The following is a 20,214-nucleotide window of genomic DNA, read 5'->3' as shown; positions in this document are numbered from 1 at the left end:
GCAATACTTGGAGAACAATGATGGACATAGAAAGTATCACAATGCAGGTTCTCTGTCTTTACTACATCTTTTCCATTTTGGTTTTCTTTTTCTTTTCTCTCTTTCTTTCTTTTTCTTTTTTTTTTTTTTTTTTGGAGACAGAGTCTTGCTCTGTCCCCCAGACTGGAGTGCAGTGGTGCGATCTCACCTTACTGCAATCTCTGGCTCCCAGGTTCAAGCGAGTCCCCTGCTTCCGCCTCCCAAGTAGCTCTGGTGACAGGCGCACGTCAACATGCCCAGCTAATTTTTGTATTTTTAGTAGAGACGGAGTTTCACCATGTTGGCCAGGATGGTCTCAATCTCTTGATCTCATGATCCACCAGCCTCGGCCTCCCAAAGTGCTGGGATTATAGACATAAACAATGGCACCCAGCCTTATTTTTTATTTTCATATTCACTGCATTTCTCATTATGATGAACATTCTTAAGGAAATGTCACTGTCTTTAGGTATATTTACCAACAGCACATTTCTAGAACTTCCTCTCTCTCCTGGCTCTCTTCCCTGAGGACTTATTTGTTTAGAGAGATGCATGAAGAATACAGCATCACACAGTACCAAGACCTACCACCTGGGGCCTGATGCACATTCAAAAATAAGACCACCACCTTCAAAGCCATCCTATTCACTTTTGATTCACATTTCTCTGAAATGGATGGAACCATCTTCCCGTCTGCCTTTTGTGTCTAACACACATTCCAATGCGAGTGTCATTTGCAACAGAATCCAATAGTATAAATTGATGAAGCGCTAAGCAAACAGTATTCCCTAAACAAAACTGTAGAAAAATTTTCCTACAATTAAACTATCACATTGAAAGAGGATTTAGTTAGAAACAGTAACAGGCATAATAGGTATTCCCAACTGAACTGTAACATTACTCCTGAGACTCTAGGATGACATTGTTCTCTCTTGCTTGACAGTAATATGAAACCAGGTCATCTTAAAATGCATTCACCAACCCAAGTAGATCCAGTCTCCAGAAGCAAATAGCTCTCCCTTTTTGACCACAGGGGAAAAGTTTCTTCTGTCTAGAACAGAATGGCAAGACCTGGCACATATGCTACCTACCACCTCCCCTTCCTGTACCCATGGAAGACATTGCTAATCAATCACAGCACTTCCGGCTGAGCTCCAATGAATTCTTCTCAACAGAACTACAGGGATCCTCTATGAATGAGAACGTGAGAACGGGCAAGCAAGAAGAAATCTACTTGGCCCGTCCTCTGTCTTATTTCACTCAGCCTGGAACCAAACTCCCTATGACCCAATCCAGATACACAGATGTGAGAGTGCCTAAATCTACGGGACGTTGAATCTGATTTCTCAATATATAATGACCATTCTGGCATATTTCTTTGACTTTTTTGTTGTTTGTTTTGTTTTTTGTTTTTTGTTTTTGGAGATGGTGTCTCGCTCTCTTGCCCAGGCTGGAGTGCAGTGGCATGATCTCAGCTCACTGCAACCTCCGCCTCCCGGGTTCAAGCAACTGTCCTGCTTCAGCCTCCTGAGTAGCTGGGACAATAGGCACACACCACCACGCCTGGCTATTTTTTTGTATTCTAGTAGAGACGGGGTTTCACCATGTTGCCCAGGCTATTCTCAAACTCCTGAGCTCAGGAAATCTGCCCACGTCGGCCTCCCAAAGCACTAGGATTACAGGCGTGAGCCACCGTGCCCGGCCACTTTCGTTGACTTTTACTAAAACTACTTCTCTGTGGAGAGGCTGACAAGTTGTCCTTATCTTTCCAAGCACCACTAGCCGGCATTTCTCAATAACCCTAAAGTAATACTTAGATTTCCTCTCCAAGTTCTTATTTCCTTCTTTAATCAAGGAAAATTTACTCAATGGTTAAAATATTTCTCTAGAAAAACCCTTCTGAGTCTAGTCATTCTGTTTTCTGCTCCCCCTAACCCCCGCCAAAAATAAAATAAAATAATTTTAATTTACTTTAATTGTTCTTTGGCCCTCAGGATACTAAGTAGTTATGCCCTTCTATGGGTTAGCACAGGGCAGCTGTCTTTTTATTTCTTCAACTAATGAGGCAGTAGAAAATCACCTAGTGATACAAAAAATTACCTTATTATTAACCGATAAATAAATCTGACAGATGAAAACTATCTTTCTAGAAAAGATGTCACTGCTTTCTAACCATTCATTCATGTAACATCTTTTAAAAGTCAATTCCTAATGTCTGCAATCTAAAAATTTAAACATGTCACCTATTCTAAACTTAATTCCACCCACGAAAACAAGCCTGTATCCACTTCTGATTTTTTTTTTTTTAATTCTAAGAGTTTTCAGAGTTGTAGAAATGACTGGACCATTTCATAAACCAAACTCTGAAAAATCCAGGATGAAAAGCTGATGAGAAATTTGACAAGTGAGAGAAAAGAATGTGAGGTAAAGAGAAGCTATGATAACAAAGGGAGATTTGAAAACACACTGAATAAAAAGCAGACAAGAAATGGAGAAATCTCAGGACTAAAACAACAGAACTATCAGATCCAAAGAACAAAAGAGCTTTAAACAATATGAAAGAGTATATAGCACAGGAAAAAATGTCTGGCTGGGCGCAGCGGCTCACACCTGTCATCCTAGCGCTCTGGGATGCTGAGGCATATGGATCACCTGATCTCAGGAGTTCAAGACCAGCCTAGCCAACATGGCGAAACCCTGTCACTGTGGAAAATACAAAACAAAAATCGGCTGGGTGTGGTGGCACATGACTGTAGTCCCAGCTACCCGCGAGGCTGAGTCAGGAGAATTGCTTGAGCGCAGGAGACAGAGGTTGCATTGAGCCGAGATCATGCCACTGCATTCCAACCTAGGTGGCAGAGCAAGATGCTGTCTCAAAAAAGAAAGAAAGAAAAAAAGAATGTCACATGTCAAAGACATCAAAACATGACATTGGATCAATAATAAAATACAATAGAAACTCTCAGTAACATATTAAATAATGATTATGATCTGTTAGAATGGCCCATGTTCTGTAAGGTGTAGCTAATATATTGATTATCTATGTTCTACAACTTTCGCAAGAGATGGGCATCTTCAATGAAGGATTCATCTCTGCATGTTTTCCAACACCTATCATCTGCCCATCTAGTCCATGGCATGGTTTATGCTGACTTTTTCTTCTCTGAACACCTTTAACTTCTCTGAACTATTCACTAAAATAGCAGACTCCTATAAACTAAATGGTTAGGAGAGGGAATTTTTCTCCACCACCTTCCTGTTCCCAGAACCCCTAATGTGGCCTCAAAAGCCTTGACTAGATGTGTGATGTGTGTGTGTATGTGTGTGTACGAAGATGTAATGGCACACTATGCTGTGAGATGAACATGTTATAAAGGAAAGAAGTAATGTTCAGAGAATTTAAATCAACTATTGTCACAGAGTCAGTCATGTCTCTTATATTCAACATTATTCCTGCCATCCCTAATAGTTTTGCCTATTAATGTAGCTTACAATTGCTACTCAACCTGCCTAATATCTGCTTGATGCATTCATACATTCTGAAATGTTGTCTCCCACGGAGAGTCTAAAGTCTTATTTTTGTCTTAGCATTATTTTTTCCCTCCAGTGTAGCTAAAATGCCTCACACAGTGGCAGGTACATAATAAACACTCAGTAAATGCTGGTTGATTGAATTTAGCTCTTCCGGCCTTCTACGTTGTCATACAAGTCTCTTAATATTGCTTTCATTTTCATAGCTATTCATTCAATTATTCTTCCTCAAACCTTAAATGAGGCAAGCCACCCCTCCTCCCAGGCATCCACATATTAGCAGTTTCTTCATCCGTCTTCCATTTACATCTAACTCAACTAATTATTTTCCTGCTACCTCACACCCCATTGGTGTTACACAAACCGCTGAGACGGCCCTATCTCCTGCAGGCATCGCTTGTATCTTTTCAGCAGCCTGTTGTAACAGGAGTGACAGAACTATTAAGAATGTCAGCCTCCCATGCATGAGAAACTTATGTGAAACAAATGGTGTCATCCTAGGCAGGATGGAAGATGGCAGCCAAGGCAAACTCAGAAACCAGCAAGACCCGCTCCGCCCAAGCAAACTTTAATAGGGGAAGAAGAAACTGTTTATACATTTCCAGGGCAATACATAAATAAACATAATTTTAAAAAATAAATGGTAAAACCGAAAAAAAAAATGCATGATTTCTACAGGACTTAGAACATACTGGTGGCACTCTCTGATGCACCAGATAATTGAGCAAATGGTTGAGATTTATGCAATATTGAATAGAAAATAAATAGATTAACAGATAGATTATATATACAGAGAGATATAGATACATATATTATTATATACAGATACATATATTATTATATATAGATATATATAATATATAGAGATATATTATATATATATATAGAGAGAGAGAGAGAGAGACAGAGAGAAATGGAGGATCCCTCAATTTCTTTCCATTCCCATAACTCACCCCTATTCCAAGACAATGTCATCCTTCCCTCCCATACTTTTTTCTTTTTCAGAGTCTTGTTCTGTCACCCAGGCTGCAGTGCAGTGGTGCAATCTTGGCTCACTGCAACCTCCACCTCCCGGGCTCAAGTGATTCTCCTGCCTCAGCCTCCCCAGTAGCTGGGACTACAGGCGCATACTACCACGCCCAGCTAATTTTTTGTACTTTTATTAGAGATGGGATTTCAACATGCTGATCAGGCTGGTCTCAAACTCCTGACCATATGCACCTGCCTTGGCCCCCCAAAGTGCTGGGATTACAGGTGTGAGTCACTGGGCCTGGCCCCAGACTATTTCAATGATCCACTTAACTGTTCCTTCTGCTTCCCCTTCAAGCCTTCTTCAACACAGTAGCCAAATCAATACTTCCTTAAAAAACACAAGTATTACTAACTTCCTTACTTTTTCAGATCCCTTAATAGCTGCCCAAGGCACTTAGGCTGAAATCTGAAGTCGGTACCTTCAGGATGGTTATCTTTCTCATATCTGCTCTTTCAATTCCATCCTATGTCCCCTTCCAGGACTCCGTTCTAACCATACCATCCTTTAATTCCTCGAAAGCACCAACGTCTTGCTCCTCGCCCAGAGACTTTGCCCTAGAATGTATCCATTTAAATATCACTTCCTTGATCACCTACATTAAATGGCCACACTCTGCATACATTCCTATCACACGCTGTGTGTTTAGCTTGCAGCACTCACCGTGCTTTGTAGTTATACTATTTTATTGTACAGTTACTTATCTAATATTTGCTTCCTCTGGAGAAAGTAAGACCCCTGAGTCTAGGCAGCATGCGTGTCTGGTTTTCCCACTGTGTCTCTCGTGGCGAGCACACGCCTAGCGCAGAACAGCGCTCACTATGTATTTGTTGAATGAATGAATTGCTGTAGCTCCCTGCTTGATGCAGTGAGAGAGCAATTCCAGTAAGGAAGAGATGAGGAAGAGCATCACAGGAATGGTAGGGGCCCTGTTCTGATTCCTCACCTTTCACCGTACCCCGGATCAAAGCCTTCATAGTGGGGAATAGAGGATTTGAACAGAATCGTCAGTGACTTTGAGCTCAGTACTACGAGGGCTGCTGTGAGAGGCTTCTTGGGAGCCTTTGTGCAGGTGTGAAACCTTCAAGTTCTTCAAAACCTCATGTTTGCAGAGTCAGCCTTAGGAAAGGAGCTTGCAATCTGTTTCAGCACCACCACTACGCAGGGGTAAGACCATACGCTTTGAATAATAAGGTATTTTTAAACTTTAGACTGGAATAGTTCTCCTTCCTTTACTTCCCTATCCTTATGACTTTTTATTAGAATATTTGCACACTAAGTATTAAACTACAGATATGTAGTATTAAACTACAGACACACACTATAGTATAGTATGCTCATGTTCCTCATCTTTCTTTGCATGGGGAAGAAGGGAAAGATGAAGGAAAGCTACACATTAGAAGTCGATATTTTTTAAATCATACCAGTCATCAACTTCATCCCTCTTTTTGTTGTTGTTGTTGTTGTTATTTGTTTGTTTGTTTGAGACAGAGTCTCACTTCTGTTGCCCAGGCTGGAATGCAGTGGTGTGATCTTGGCTCACTGCAACCTCTGTTTCCTGGGTTCAACTGATTCTCCTGCCTTAGCCTCCCAAGTAGCTGGAATTACAGGTGTGTGCCACCATGCCCAGCTAATTTTTCTTTTTGTATTTTTAGAAGTGACATGGTTTATGTTGGCTTGGCTGGTCTCGAACTCCAGACCTCAAATGATCCACCCGTTTTGGCCTCCCAAAGTGCTGGGATTACAGGCATGAGCCACCAGGTCCAGCCTTCACCCACCTTTTGAAGAGGTGGAGTTGTAAATATAACCTAGACATTAGCTGAGGTCTCCAGGCACCAGAATCCTCAAATCCACCTTCTGATGAAGACAATCATCTTTGTCACTATTTCTTTGATGAGACTTATAGTCCCACTGGCACTTTTGTCTCAGAGTTCTGCACATAGAAAGAGTTTAGTACAGTGGTCAAGAATATAGACTCCAGAGTTGAGATTGCTGGAATTCAAACTCAGCTCCAGCTTTTGCATACTGTCTGACTTTGAGCAATCCATGTATCCTCTTCCAGTTCCAGTTTTCTCATCTGTAGAAGAGTAATAACTAGCAGAACCTATCTCACTCAGTCATTATAAGGATGAAATGAGGTGACGCTTGTAAACTTCTTAGTACACAGCCTGGTCCATGAGCAAAACTCCCATGGTGTTAGCTGCTATCTTAAGAATTACTAGGAACAACACCTGCTGTCCACTTCATGGAGTCAGGTAGGAATTCAGCACTTCAAATAACTTCCATCCTTCATCATTCTCAAACCGTTTCAAGTGTGAGTTTTGAAAAGAACGGTTAACTTTAGGGGAAAGGGTAGGAAAGGGCACACGGAGTCCGGGAGATTGGCTGACCACACAGCAAACCACTTCAAACTGAACTTCAGAACCAGCTACTGGTTTCCTAGGAGCTCTTCCTTTCACATAAACATCTGATTCCCACCCACGTGCTGGTTGGATCCTTACCTTTCATTTCCTCTCTTCTCTCTTCTTCCTTATCAGAGCACAAGGTTTTCTCTGACACAGCAGAGCAGTAATCATGACTCCCTTTTGCTGAAATGATCACTGCCCAAGCTATACTCCCCGGGTCCCACTCTCTGTACTAAAAGGTTTATCCCTAACAGACATCCCCTCCTCCCAAAAAGGAATTTTTAATCTTCACAAGAGACCTGTGGGTTCCTATTGTCATCCTCATGAGAGAAGACGAAACTGGAGCTGAGAAGGATTAAGTAGCTTTCCCACTTTGCATACATGGTGAATAGAAAGCCAAGATTTGAATCCTCATTTGTTTGTCTCCAAGGCTGTGCATTTTCTACTGGGACTGCTGCTTCATTCATTTAAATCTTAATGAACTACTAGATGTGACCCACTGAGTCTATTGAGCATAAACACCCAAAAAGAATCCCAGCTTATTTGACCTCACAATGAGCAACATTAAAAAAAAAAAAAAATTTCCATAGGTTTTTTAGGGGGGGAACAGGTGGCATTTGGTTACATGAGTAAGTTCTTTAGTGGTGATCTGTGAGATTTTGGTGCACCCATCACCTGAGGAGTATACATTGAACCCAATTTGTAGTCTTTTATCCCTCATCCCCTTGCCACCCTTTCCCCTCCAGTGCCCAAAGTCCATTGTATCATTTTTATGCCTTTGCATCCTCATAGCTTAGCTCCCACTTATGAGTCAGAACATATGATATTTGGTTTTCCATTCTTGGGTTACTACACTTAGCATAATAGCCTCCAGTCCCATCCAGGTTGCTGCAAAAGCCATTAATTCATTTCTTTTTATGGCCGAGTAGTATTCCATTGTGTATGTGTGTATACAGTTTACATATATACACACACACACACATATAAGTATATACACATATACTCTCTCTCTCTCTCTCTCTCTCTAAATATATATAAATATATACATATATGTATCTCACAGTTTCTTTATCCACTCGTTGATTGATGCGCATTAGGGCTGGTTCCAGATTTTTGCAATTGCAGACCGACAATGCACAACCTTTATACATTTCCACCTAGATACTTTTCAGAAGCTATTGTCAGAGTTTACGCCCCCTAAAACTAGACTGGGACCACAGTGCATGCAACAAAGTTCTTATACATGAATTTACGGATAGAACAGTAATCCACAGGACTGGAGAACCATTAGACCCCTCATTTCCACCCTCTCCTAATCCTTGTTGAGAAATAACATGGCATTCATCTCAGATCAGTCAAGGAGAGAGGCTCCTGGCTTGAGTCTGTATCAGAAATCATGTCTTGTACCAGAATCCATGTATTCCAAAACTCTATTCTCTTTTCTTGGACATTATCATGTCATAGAGCAATGAGTTATTTTCTAACCAAGATTCCCTCTCTATTCTGTGAGTTTCTTAAAGGTATAGATTCTGTTTGACGCATATTGTAACTCATTACCTAGTTCCTCTTAAATATAATCTGAGTCCTCATTATGGGCAAAGAAACAATATACAGCTAAGAGCAGAAAGCCCAAAATACAATGAACTGACTATAAATGAGCAACATCCATTAAAAAATGAGTTAGCAAAATACATCCAAAGTCATAAAGATGCTTCTATCCTTTGACTAATACTTCTCAGGCACCTACCCCAAAGATGAAAACTCTATAGGTGCTAAGTAATTAACTCTAGTGATTCTGGTATTAGTGAGGTAAGTAGAAACTACTAGATATTCTAAGATAAAGGAGAAAAACATCATCCTGATGATATATCGTGTGGCTATTATAATGATGATCGCAGGGAATGAGAGAGCAATGTGAATAAAAAACAATGCTTAAGCAGCTTCAGGGAAGAAATAATAACACAAATCACAAGCCCGTGATGACCATAGCTTTGGACCATATACCTGGACAGGGATTGCAGAGGAAAGTGGAGAAGGAATGACAGTGGCTTGTGGACAGTGGTGCATGTTAGAGTCATTCAGGTGCAGGTGAATCTCATTTCCTCCATGTCTTCAGAGAGTTGTCTGTGTGATAAGTTTAAAATGAGCACAAAGAAGGTCACTGAGATGTGGATTCTGTTCCATAATGAAAGACGAGCATTTGGAGCACAGCCTCCAGGCGAGAAAGCCCAGCTTTGCATGCAAGACATGGAGTTCCCCTTCCTGAAGCCAGACCTGCGCTGGCTGTAGCGTGTGATTATGCTCTCAGGCCATCTGCTGCGGGGTTGTGAAGGCAGTCGTGTGTCCTCCTGCCTGGACGTCAGGGAGGACACCGATCACTAGTCAATCTGCTTGAAATTGCCTCCTATGATTAGTGTGTAATGACTCAGGTAGGTCATGGCCACGGACGTTTCTGTTATTAATGCATTAGCAGCTGCAAATGGGCATTGATTCTGCACAGAGTGCAGGTTTATGGACTTGGTGGGAGAGTCTGCCCCTGTGAAGCGTAAATGGTCATTGCTGGGAGAGGAAATAACTCTGAGAGGGCAATGTCCTCTGAGAAGGATGAAGAAAGCCAGCTAGGTTAGAAAGGAGAAAACCTGGGCTGGGACAAAGAAAGAGAAAGAAGTACTTATATCTGGGATACTCCTTGGTCCTCTCTCACATCTGAAATCCAGCTAATCACATCCTTACATTCTTGAGCCCTCCCTGGTATTGGTTAGTCAGTGACACTTAATCTAACATGGATTATTTTATTTAAAGTTTTATCTTCCAATGTTATCATGAGTGTACAGCACCATGTCTGTCTGTTCACTATTATGAAGGAAGGAAGGAAGGAAGGAAGGAAGGAAGGAAGGAAGGAAGGAAGGAAGGAAGGAAGGAAGGAAGGAAGGAAGGAAGGATGGCATTACCAAGATAAGAATGTTGACTTCTATATCAATGACATAGTAACTTGAGCTGGAATGTGCCACCATGCAGTTTTGCAAGACAATTTATTCTCCTGAAACAGAGGGACAGAGGTCCAATAAGAGTGAACCAATTTTCTGCCAATGCATATGCACGTACACACACACACACACACACACTCATGCACACAAGTCAATCAGTGGGAGAGGACATCCGTTCTCAGTATATAATTATTCTGAACAGCAATAACAGCAATCATTGTTACCATTTACCGAGTACCAACTGTAAGCCAGGCAGGCAGTTGGGTTGGTATTTTCTGAAGCAAGGCTCTGCAAATAACCACCTGAATTCAAAAGAAACTAGGCATATATTTTAGGAAAATAAAAATATTCTGGCTATCTATACATGGACAAAGTTTGTGTTTTTCTTTTTGCTTTGGAGCTTCTCAAAAGTTGGAAGAAATTTCTAGCCTCCCGCATTTGGAAAAACCAAATTCCTGTTTCCATATCCTATTAACCAGCCTATTTTACCAAAATTTTGGTTCACCCTTTGTGACTTCCATAGTCTTCTGCAGGGACCATCAGTAGGAATCAGGTGATTCCGGATTCACCAGTGTCTTCAGAAAACAACCCTACATCCTCAGGTTGAGCTGAGAAAGCAAGCAGAGCTACTCTTTAGTTGAAATGAAGGGATTCAGCAGAAATATCCTTACCGTTTTTCTTCAGTTGGTAAATGGTGAATGATAACAATAAACACAAAGATTTCACTTCATAAGTGTTAAAGCCAATAGAAGGTGAATGCAGGTGAAATTTGCTTTCATTATCTATAATTCTTAGTTTACTTTTTTTTTTTTTTTTTTTTTTTATCAGACAGGGCTTGGCTGCCTCCAGGCTGGAGTGCAGTGGCACAATCAGCTCACTGCAGCCTTGGACTCCTGGGCTCATGTGATCCTCCTGCCTCAGCTTCTGAAGTAGCTGGGAGCACAGGTGCACACCACCATGCCTGGATAATTTTTTAAACATATTTTGTAGAGATAGGATGTCACTGTGTTGCCCAGGCTGGTCTCAAACTCCTGGTCTCAAGTGATCCTCCCACCTCAGCCTCCCAATGTTCTGGGCTTATAAGCATGAGCCACCATGCCTGGGCACCTTTCCTGTAATTCTTTACAACAACCCAGGAGTGTGGATCAAATGACATTAATACTAGTTTCTCACTATAGCAAAGAGAAAGCAAAATGTCTGTACTGATTTAGTTGCAAACCTAACTTAGCTACATAGTACACTCTCTTCTACAAGAGAAAATGGGCTAATTTCTGTACACAGGTGGGCCAGGGAGGGACTGACTGCTTCCGGTCATAACTCCTCCATCTCTGTCTTGCTGAGATAATGATACTTCCCTTCAACCTTCTCTTCTGTGGCCTAGTTTCTATATCTTTTGTTTGTTTTCCAAATTCCAAGTTAGATGGGGCCCTAGTTAAACACCATTTGATATAGAGAATGTGTCCTCCCCCAAATCTCATGTTGAATTGTAATCCCCAACACTGGAAGTGGGCCAGGTAGTAGGTGATTAAATCATGGGGGCAGTTTCTCACGAAGAGTTTAGTACCATCCCCTTGGCACTGTCCTTGCAGCAGTGGGTGAGTTGTAACAACATCTAGTTGTTTAAAGTGTGTGGTGCCTCCTCTCCCTCTCTTGCTCCTGCTCCGGCCGTGTAAGACATGCCTGTTCCCCCTTTGCCTTCTGCCATGATTGGAAGTTTCCTGAGGCTTTCCCAGAAGCTGAGCAGATGCCAGCATCATGCTTCCTGTACAGCCTGTGGCTCTGTAAGCCAATGAAATCTCTTTTCTTTATGAATCACCCAGTCTCAGGTATCTCTTTATAACAAAGTGAGAACAAACTGACACTCCATTCTAGTTCAACTCCTCATCATTGCTGCAATGAGGAAACTGAAGCCAGATTGGTCAAATGTGTTGCTAAGAGTTATGTGGTTCTTGTTTGTGGGAGCAAAATGAAGTGTACCTGTGAACACAGAGCATGAACTATGGAGACTCAGAAGGGCGGGAGGGTGTGTGATGGTTATGCTAAAAGCCCAGAGCTGGCCAGGTGTGGTGGCTCATGCCTGTAATCCCAGCACTTTGGGAGGCTGAGGCGGGCAGATCAGTTGAGGTCAGAAGTTTGAGACCAGGCTGGCCAACACGGCAAAATCTTATCTCTACTAAAAATACAAACACTAGCTAAGCATGATGGCACACGCCTATAATCCCAGCTACTTCAGAGGCTGAGGCACAAAAATAGCTGGAACCTTGGAGGCGGAGGTTGCAGTGAGCTGATATCACACCACTGTACTCCTGCCTGGGTGAAAGAGTGAGATTCTATCTCAAAAAAACAAAACAAAACAAACAAAATGAAACAAAACAAAAGCCCAGACTTCACTACTATGCAACACATCCATGTATGGAAACTGTACTTGCAACCTTCAAATTTATACAAATTTTAAAAATTAAAATAAATAAATAATGTTCTCAAAAGACAGTTGTGTGGTCAATTCACAAGCATTGCTCCCTTTATCTTTCAAAGACTGATCTAGATTGGGGGTGTGCGTGTGGTGGGGGGTGCCGCCAGCAGTCATGGATGACATAAGAATAATTTAAAAGTACAAAGAGTGTGATCAGCATTCACAGCACTAATTCATGCAACTCAATGAACAACTCATTCAAAGTATGTACCTGCTTGCCACTTTTGCAAGTGCTAAAGGATACAGAAGCAATTAACACTGACACATCCCATGCCCTCAGAACTCCTCCAGTCCAGTGGGGAAGGCAGACTGTGCACACCCAGTAAAAGTGGTCATCAGGGAGCGTCATGAGCACCACGGCAGATTTTAACTGGGTGATATGATGGAGAAGAACAAGGCTGACAGTGGGGTGCTGCCTGCGCTTCCCTGTTCCTTACCCATCCTACTACCATACACACCTTCCTTGTAACTTCCATTCTTTATTATCCTCCTCTGTCCTAACAATAAAGAAGCAGAAGGAATTGTTATTTCTTCTTTTATCTCTCTGCCTTCTCTCTCTTTCTCTCTGTCTCTCTCTCTGCCTTCTCTTTCTCTTTCTCTCTCCTCCTCTCTCTCCCTCCTCCCACGCTCATCTACACATTCAATCAAAAAAAAATCTGCAGAGTTCCTGCCCCTTATATAGCAGAGGGAAGCTGGGAAAAGAGCTCTGCTATGCAGCAGCTTAGGAGAGGTAAGAGATATTCATAGGGAAAGTGGAAACAAGTGTGTGGGGGTGGTTGGTGGCTAGGGAAGTGTCAAAGCAAATGGGATGGTCAGTGAGCATTATCTAGATGAGTTTGTCCTTCCAGACCACGGACTCTAAATGCAGCTGGCATGAAACCCACCCTGTGCCTGGCCTTGAATTAAGGTAATGCCCTAGGTCATGCCTGCTCTCGTTCTCTCTCCCTCTTGTATTCCAACTGGTGCCTTTTAACCTCTTCCACTTCCAACCCATCCGCTGAATTTTGCATGTGAGAGAACTGCATCTCCCTGGAAGGCAATCATTGCTGTTTCTCTTTCGATACCTCCTTACTCTGTTCCACTCTTACCTGTTCCCCTGAAACCCTGATTCTAAAATATAATCATAGGGTCAACTTTCTACCTTGAAAAGTGGCTTAGGATTTTCTTTATCCTACAAGGGGCAATCAAGTAGCTGAAATAAACAGAGAAAAATTCATTATCGGGAGGGCTTGACAGAGATCTATCCAGAAGTGTAGACTAAAAGAATAGGAAAGGATATTCCAGCTGGTGAGAACAAGTGTAGCAAGTGCTTGGAGCTGAGAACTGAACATATTTAGATATCAAGAGATCAACTTGCCCAGATGGAATAAAATGTATTTGGGATTCATGGAGAGAAGACAGAATGTTAGGCAAAGATGAACTTATTGAACAACCAACTAGATGATATTGATGTTTCAAGAATATTAGTCCTGCAATCTGTTGGCTGGGATCCAGGGGAGGGTGGCTTTAGGTATGAAGACTACCTAAAAAGAATTTCCAGATATTTAAGTAAGAAGTCCCTGGAGCAATATGCCAACAGAGGGAATGAAAAGAAGCCTCCTAGAAGATACAGATAAAACACTCACCTATCACTTGGTGGTGGATGAAAAACAAGACAATGTCAGTAAGTAAAGCTTGGGACTGAGGTTCCTGGGAAGAGAGTGGTACCCATGGGTTAATGAGTGAGATGCGGACTGATTTCAAGTGTTATGCATTGGGAGCCTTAAGTGACAGAAAGAAATAAGTGAAGATGTACAGCAATCTGTGCTGCATATGCCATTAGGATTCAGTGATAGATAAGGAGTCTGTTACTCTAGACCTATCAATGTAGAAGTGAAAGCTTTGAAGACGAACACTGAGGAAATAAAATCCAGCTGTCAGAAAGACCCATACTGGTCTTTCATCTAATGTTGATGTTACATTTCTCTCACACAACACCCCCATCGAAAGGTGAGATGCATTTATCTATCTCTTCATCCTTCCATCCCTCTATTTGCTAGACCACTATTATATCCAACAAGTACTGATGGTCAGCTATGGGGCAGCACTATAGTAGATGCCGTGGAAATAATCAGAGGTGATACACTATTTGAATAATCAGCATGCATTAGGCACCAACCAGTTAGAACAGACAAATGCTGTGGCATTGAGCACAGTCCCAGGGGACCATTAAACCTTTAGTTCTGGATCAAGGGTAAATGCAAGGAAGCAGAACATATGGAACGGCAGGGAATAGAGGACACTTTGGGGTTTGAGACAGTAGCAATTTATCAATCAGAGTCTTAATTGATCTACAACAGCTAAGTGTCAGCCTAGGTACAAGGGCAGACAATTCCGACTTAGCCCCTGTATTTATAAGGCTGCTAGTCTAAAGCCATCCTATACAACAATACAGTAGCAGGTTACGAGCCACATGCTCTTAAATTTAAATTAACGAACTCTCCTGACACAAAGAAATGATAAATATTTGAGATGATAGATAGGCTAACTACACTGACCTGATTACTATACAGTATATGTATAGAAACATCACTATGTGCCCCATGAATATGTGCAATTATTATTTGTCAATTAAAAATAAAGTAACACATTTATGTTACTTTAAATAACATGATGGCTCACGCCTGTAATCCCAGCACTTTGGGAGGCCGAGGTGGGAGGACCACCTAAGGTCAGGAGTTTCAGACCAGCCTGGCCAACATGGCGAAACCCAGTCTCTACTAAAAATACAAAAATGAGCTGGGCGTGGTGGAGGGTGCCTGTAATCCCAGCTACTTGGGAGGCTGAGGCAGGAGAATCGCTTGAACCCGGCAGGTAAAGGTTGTAGTGAGCTGAGATTGTGCCACTGCACTCCAGCCTAGGTGACAGAGTGAGGCTCTGTCCCATAAATAATTATGATAACAACATTAAAGTAACAAATTTTTTTAAATAACATTTTTTTTTAAAACCACTTAGTTTTCAGTTAGTTTTCAGGTGTAATAGTCACATTTCAAGTGTTCAATTGCTCCATCTGGCTGGTGGTTACCATATTGAACAGCAGCACAGAAAGAATATTCCTTATCTATTCTCTTAGCAGGGTTAACTATGTAAGGTGATACGTATGTTAAGTAGCTTTATTGTAGTAATCATTTCACAAGGGATACGTACATTAACATGTCTCATATACATGTTAAATCTATGCAATTTAAAAAAATTAAATTGTATTTTTATTTCAATACTTTTGGGGTACAGGTGGTTTTTAGTTACATGGATAAGTTCTTTAGTGGTGATTTCTGATATTTTGGCTCACCGCCACCCAAGCAACTCATAACCCAAGCAGTGTACACTCTACCCAATACTTAGAAAACCTCCCAGTTTTCAGGAAATGCTGAAGCCTGAACTTCAAAGGCATGAAAAGATAGATGTGGCATGTAGGGAATTAGAGATGGAATTTCCTTTCTTATTAGGAACAAAAGCTGCAAGTCTTATCTCCTGTGTGACACAAGCATTAGCTGATCAGGGTTACGCTAAGTCATTCTAAGGTAACTAACAGCTAATACACCATCTTTCTAGTTCTTTCTATCTCCGCCTCCTTCTTCTTCTCTGTACCCTCAACCTCCTCCCAACCTTCCCCCTCTGAGTCACCAAAGCCCATTATATTATGACTATGCTTTTGAAATAGATGCAATTCTTACTTGTCAATAATACCTCAGTAAGACTTGGAGAAAAAAAATATTCCTATAATCACAGAACTGGTGTATTGGATAACACTGACCAAAGAAAAAGAAAAAAATAAAGTTTGCACAATTAATGATAAACGTGATGCAGCATGCCATGGGATTTTTAACCTGACGGGAAAATAGAGATCAAGGAAGACTTCTCTTGGAAGTGAAATTTTCAAGTTGTAGAAAATCATGCTGAGGCTTAAGTTCCACCACTGACCCTGCTACTATAAGCTTTCTGTGACTTTCCTCTTAGCACACAGATAACAACAAAGGGATGTGGAGAGCTAGAAAAAGATGCTGCTTCCTGGGAGCTCACTCTCTTACATCATGTGCATTGGCCAATCTGTTCTTCTAGACCTGTCAAAGTAGAAGTGAAAGCTTTGAAGAAGAATATTGAGGGAATAAAATCCAACCATCAGAAAGACCCATACTGATCTCTTGTCTAAGGTCAATGCTATCTTTCTCCCGTTGACACAATACTCCATCAGGAGTTAAGATGCACTCATCTACCTATTCAGTTTTCCATTCTTGTACCTGTCTGACTATCATTATATCCTGCAAGTACTGACGGTCTACCAGCACTACAGTAAATGCTATGGGTATCATCAGAGGTGATGTACTATTGAACAATCAGCAATCCAAAGGGTCCTGATGCAAAGGAAACATTCTGGAAAAAAATAAACAAGAATAACCAAATTTTGGAAGCAGGAAATGAAAATTAATTTTCTGAAGCCAATGGAGACATCAAAACTCTGATTCAGACTAAAATATGGCATTCTTCCCAACATCAGCCCAGGCCCAGTGTCAGCCATGAACAAATTCCAACTATTAAGTCATCGCTCCCTCTAAAATCCTGCAAGAGACTGGAGCAATTTCTCCACCAGCATGTATCCAACATGTTATGGGTGAAGAGCACACAAAACCCAGGCATGTGGCCAGCTTAGATGTCAAATCATTTGCCTTCCTGACAACCAGGCGACGTCCCAGAACTCAGTGTTTGTTCCGGAGGAAGTGACTGCTTGGTCTCGGAAGTGGATTGAGGTTCGCTGGACCAGAGAAGCTGCAATCCCAGGGACAGTTTGGAAATCTACTAGATACACTGAGAGGAGTCAGTACCCATAAACCTCCCCAATGATGCATCTTGCCATTTCTTCCTTTCTAAAATGATTTGTTTAAAAAAAATTATATCTGCTCACTGGTTTAGAGCAGTAAATTAATACTTTTTTAAATGTCTCTTTTTAGACGGCGGTTGTAGATACAGAAATACCATATCCATAGACAAATTAACATGAGCTCCCTTACATCCCTGTACTAATTATCTTAGGGACCACAGCCTCCCTTAGGTTAGAAGTTCCAATCCCAATGCAGGTTTGGAACAGGAATTTCTTTCAGAGAAGCAGCAATTTGAATCACGTTCAGAAGACAGAGGAATGAGAAGGTCATGTATGATCTGAAAACCCATCCTTGAGACCTTTTGTCCTCCATCCCTCCCCTCCCTGCCCCAGCACTAACAAAGGCATCTAAGAGAAAGACGCTGCTTGAAACAGAAAAAGATCAAGTAACAAGCATATTTAACTTTACACTAAATAGATTTGAACAGACTTCATGCCAAACAGCCCCCTCCTTTTTACTTACAAAACCTCCCAGTTTTCAAGAAATGCTGAAGCCTGAACTTCAAAGGCATGAAAAGATAGCTGTGGCATGTAGGGAATTAGAGATGGAATTTCCTTTATTATTAGGAACAAAAGCTGCGAGTCTAATCTCCTGTGTGATACAAGCGTTAGCTGATCAGGGTTACACTAAGTCATCCTGATGTAGCTAACAGCTAATACACAGTCTTTTTAGTTCTTTCTATCTCCGCCTCCTTCTTCTCTACATTTGAATATGCAAATTCCAGGACAATAGAAAGAGTCCTGCAACCCCACTGAGGGCAAAAGAATTCCCTTTGATCAGCATCTTCCAGGCCTGGAGTCCCATGGCCTCCAATTCTACCTGCTCCTTTATGACATGGGCTGATATTTGATGTATCAAATTATACTCCAGCACTTTCAGAAGTAGAACCTGCTAAAAAATTCTGCATTCCTATGAAGGAAGCTACATCTTGAAAAATAAATATTTCTTTCAGCTAGCCTTTTAAAATTTTGATATTTATTGTTAAATTATTACAGATTTCTTCCTAAAACAAGGTATTTACCCATAAAACTATTGCAGAGGAGGGCCAATATCAGAGACTTTGTGCAGGTGCTACTCCAAATACTAGAGTATATATGTATATATAAAAAAAAGAGAGCTGAGAAAATTGGACAAAATATTGCTAGCTTCACCAAAAATAAAGTCCTTGCATGCAATGAGAAAGGCAGAAAGCGGAAAAGTGCTTACTTGCTGAAAACAAATGAAATTTCTAAAATGTACCCCAGCATCTTAAAGTACAAAATTTTTTTTGCAGTAATTTTCATATCATAGTCACGTATTCCAGCTCAAAAAGAGCAAATGAATTGTTCTTAAATGCCTCAAGAAATACATGCTCTCAGTAACTGATCTGTATTTGCTGGCATTTCTTTCTACTTTGGAGGGTCATGTGACTCAGAAGGGGGACAGAATGTCTCCTGATGAGAAAACCTTAGCGGGGAGAAAAAGAAACCACAAACACATTTTATTTTAATCCCCAGCTAATAAAGGCACAGTTAACCCACTGATAACCTCACACATTTCCCAGGTTCACTGGGGAGGGAGGGCTAAAGGAGGGTGGTTCTACCTTGCAGGCCCTCTTCTCATCTCTGGTACAATAGGGCAGAAGAGAAAGACATAGGCAGGTGGCAAAGTTTTTGTAACAACTTCAAACCTGCAGAAAAGAGCTTTTCATAGAGAACAGGATCAAAGACATGGATATATTTATGGAATGAATGTTCGAAATGGGTTGCACTTACTGAATGCTGAGTCCGATCAAGGAAGCTGTAAGTTCCACTTGCATGAGTTCTTTGACCAGTTTCCTAAAGAAGAAAAGGGGGAACGACTTTAGTATCAAGAAATGTATTCTTTAATTTTGTCTGCACTTTTTTTGTCATACTAATATAGACCAACTTCCAAAATAGGTTCTGACTATACTGCGAATTTAACAGCAATAATGGTGATGATGAGGATGAAAATGATTCAGTTCTTCAATATATTTTCATTACATCCTCTTGGATCCCGGTAAAGAAGGTGTTATTATCTTCTCTATTTCATAAGAGGGAACTGAGGCCCAGACAGCTCCCACAGTTCACAAGACGTTGATGTACATCGTGAACCCTGAATTTGAACTCGGGCAAGTAGACACCAACCTTGGAAGCACTCTACTGTATTCTTCTATTACACCATGAGTTCCTGTCACAGGAGGTGTTCAAGGGAAGACTGGAGATTGACATTTCAGATACATCACTGTGGATTTTCTTCCTGGGAATTAGCTTGGATGAAATGAATTCTACATTTCCTTTCAACTCTAGAACTGCAGGATTCTATAATGCTGATTCAGGTGATACTTAAAGTTGAAATACAGAAATGATTTAATTTTGCAATGAGTAGTATTACGATATAAGGTATCCCAGCAGTAATAAATTCCATAAATATGGCTATCAGCACCCAATCAGAGGGAGTAAGATACATGTTCATTGATATTTAAATAAAGCAAATATCACCTGAACTGCAAATGGCCATCATAATATCCTATAGTTCAGTGAGTTGAAAGACAGGTCATCTCCTACCAGAAAAACCAAGATTTCTGGGAGATCTGAAAGACGTTTATGGCATCCTATACCCAAGGGGGCTGGGATACTGACTTGTTTCCTCTCTGGGGAGAAACTTAAGTAGCAGAGATGGGACTGCTTTGTAGGGTTCTGGAATCCTGATCCATTGCTCACTGAATTACTCTTATAAAGTAGCAAGACAATTTACACCAAGACTCAATACAATTCACAAGATTTAGAGGTAAATTTAAAACATTATTTGCAGATATGTTTAGACAATATACCACCTTCCCTAATGTGATAGG

The 20,214-nt window shown here is 41.1% G+C and overlaps 1 protein-coding gene across 1 annotated transcript in view; it reads right to left on the bottom strand.

The window, feature by feature from the left end:
- Positions 1–20,214, bottom strand: part of RBFOX1 (RNA binding fox-1 homolog 1) — a 2,485,336-nt gene that overhangs the window by 1,378,734 nt on the left and 1,086,388 nt on the right. Inside the window, 1 exon segment of the mRNA XM_074028822.1 lies at positions 19,115–19,177. Within this exon segment, the coding sequence (XP_073884923.1) occupies positions 19,115–19,177 (63 nt within the window).

Source organism: Macaca fascicularis, chromosome 20, assembly GCF_037993035.2.
Source record: "Macaca fascicularis isolate 582-1 chromosome 20, T2T-MFA8v1.1".
Taxonomy (NCBI): domain Eukaryota; kingdom Metazoa; phylum Chordata; class Mammalia; order Primates; family Cercopithecidae; genus Macaca; species Macaca fascicularis.
Note: the sequence above shows the minus strand (reverse complement) of the source record. Positions and strands in the feature narration are given on the sequence as shown.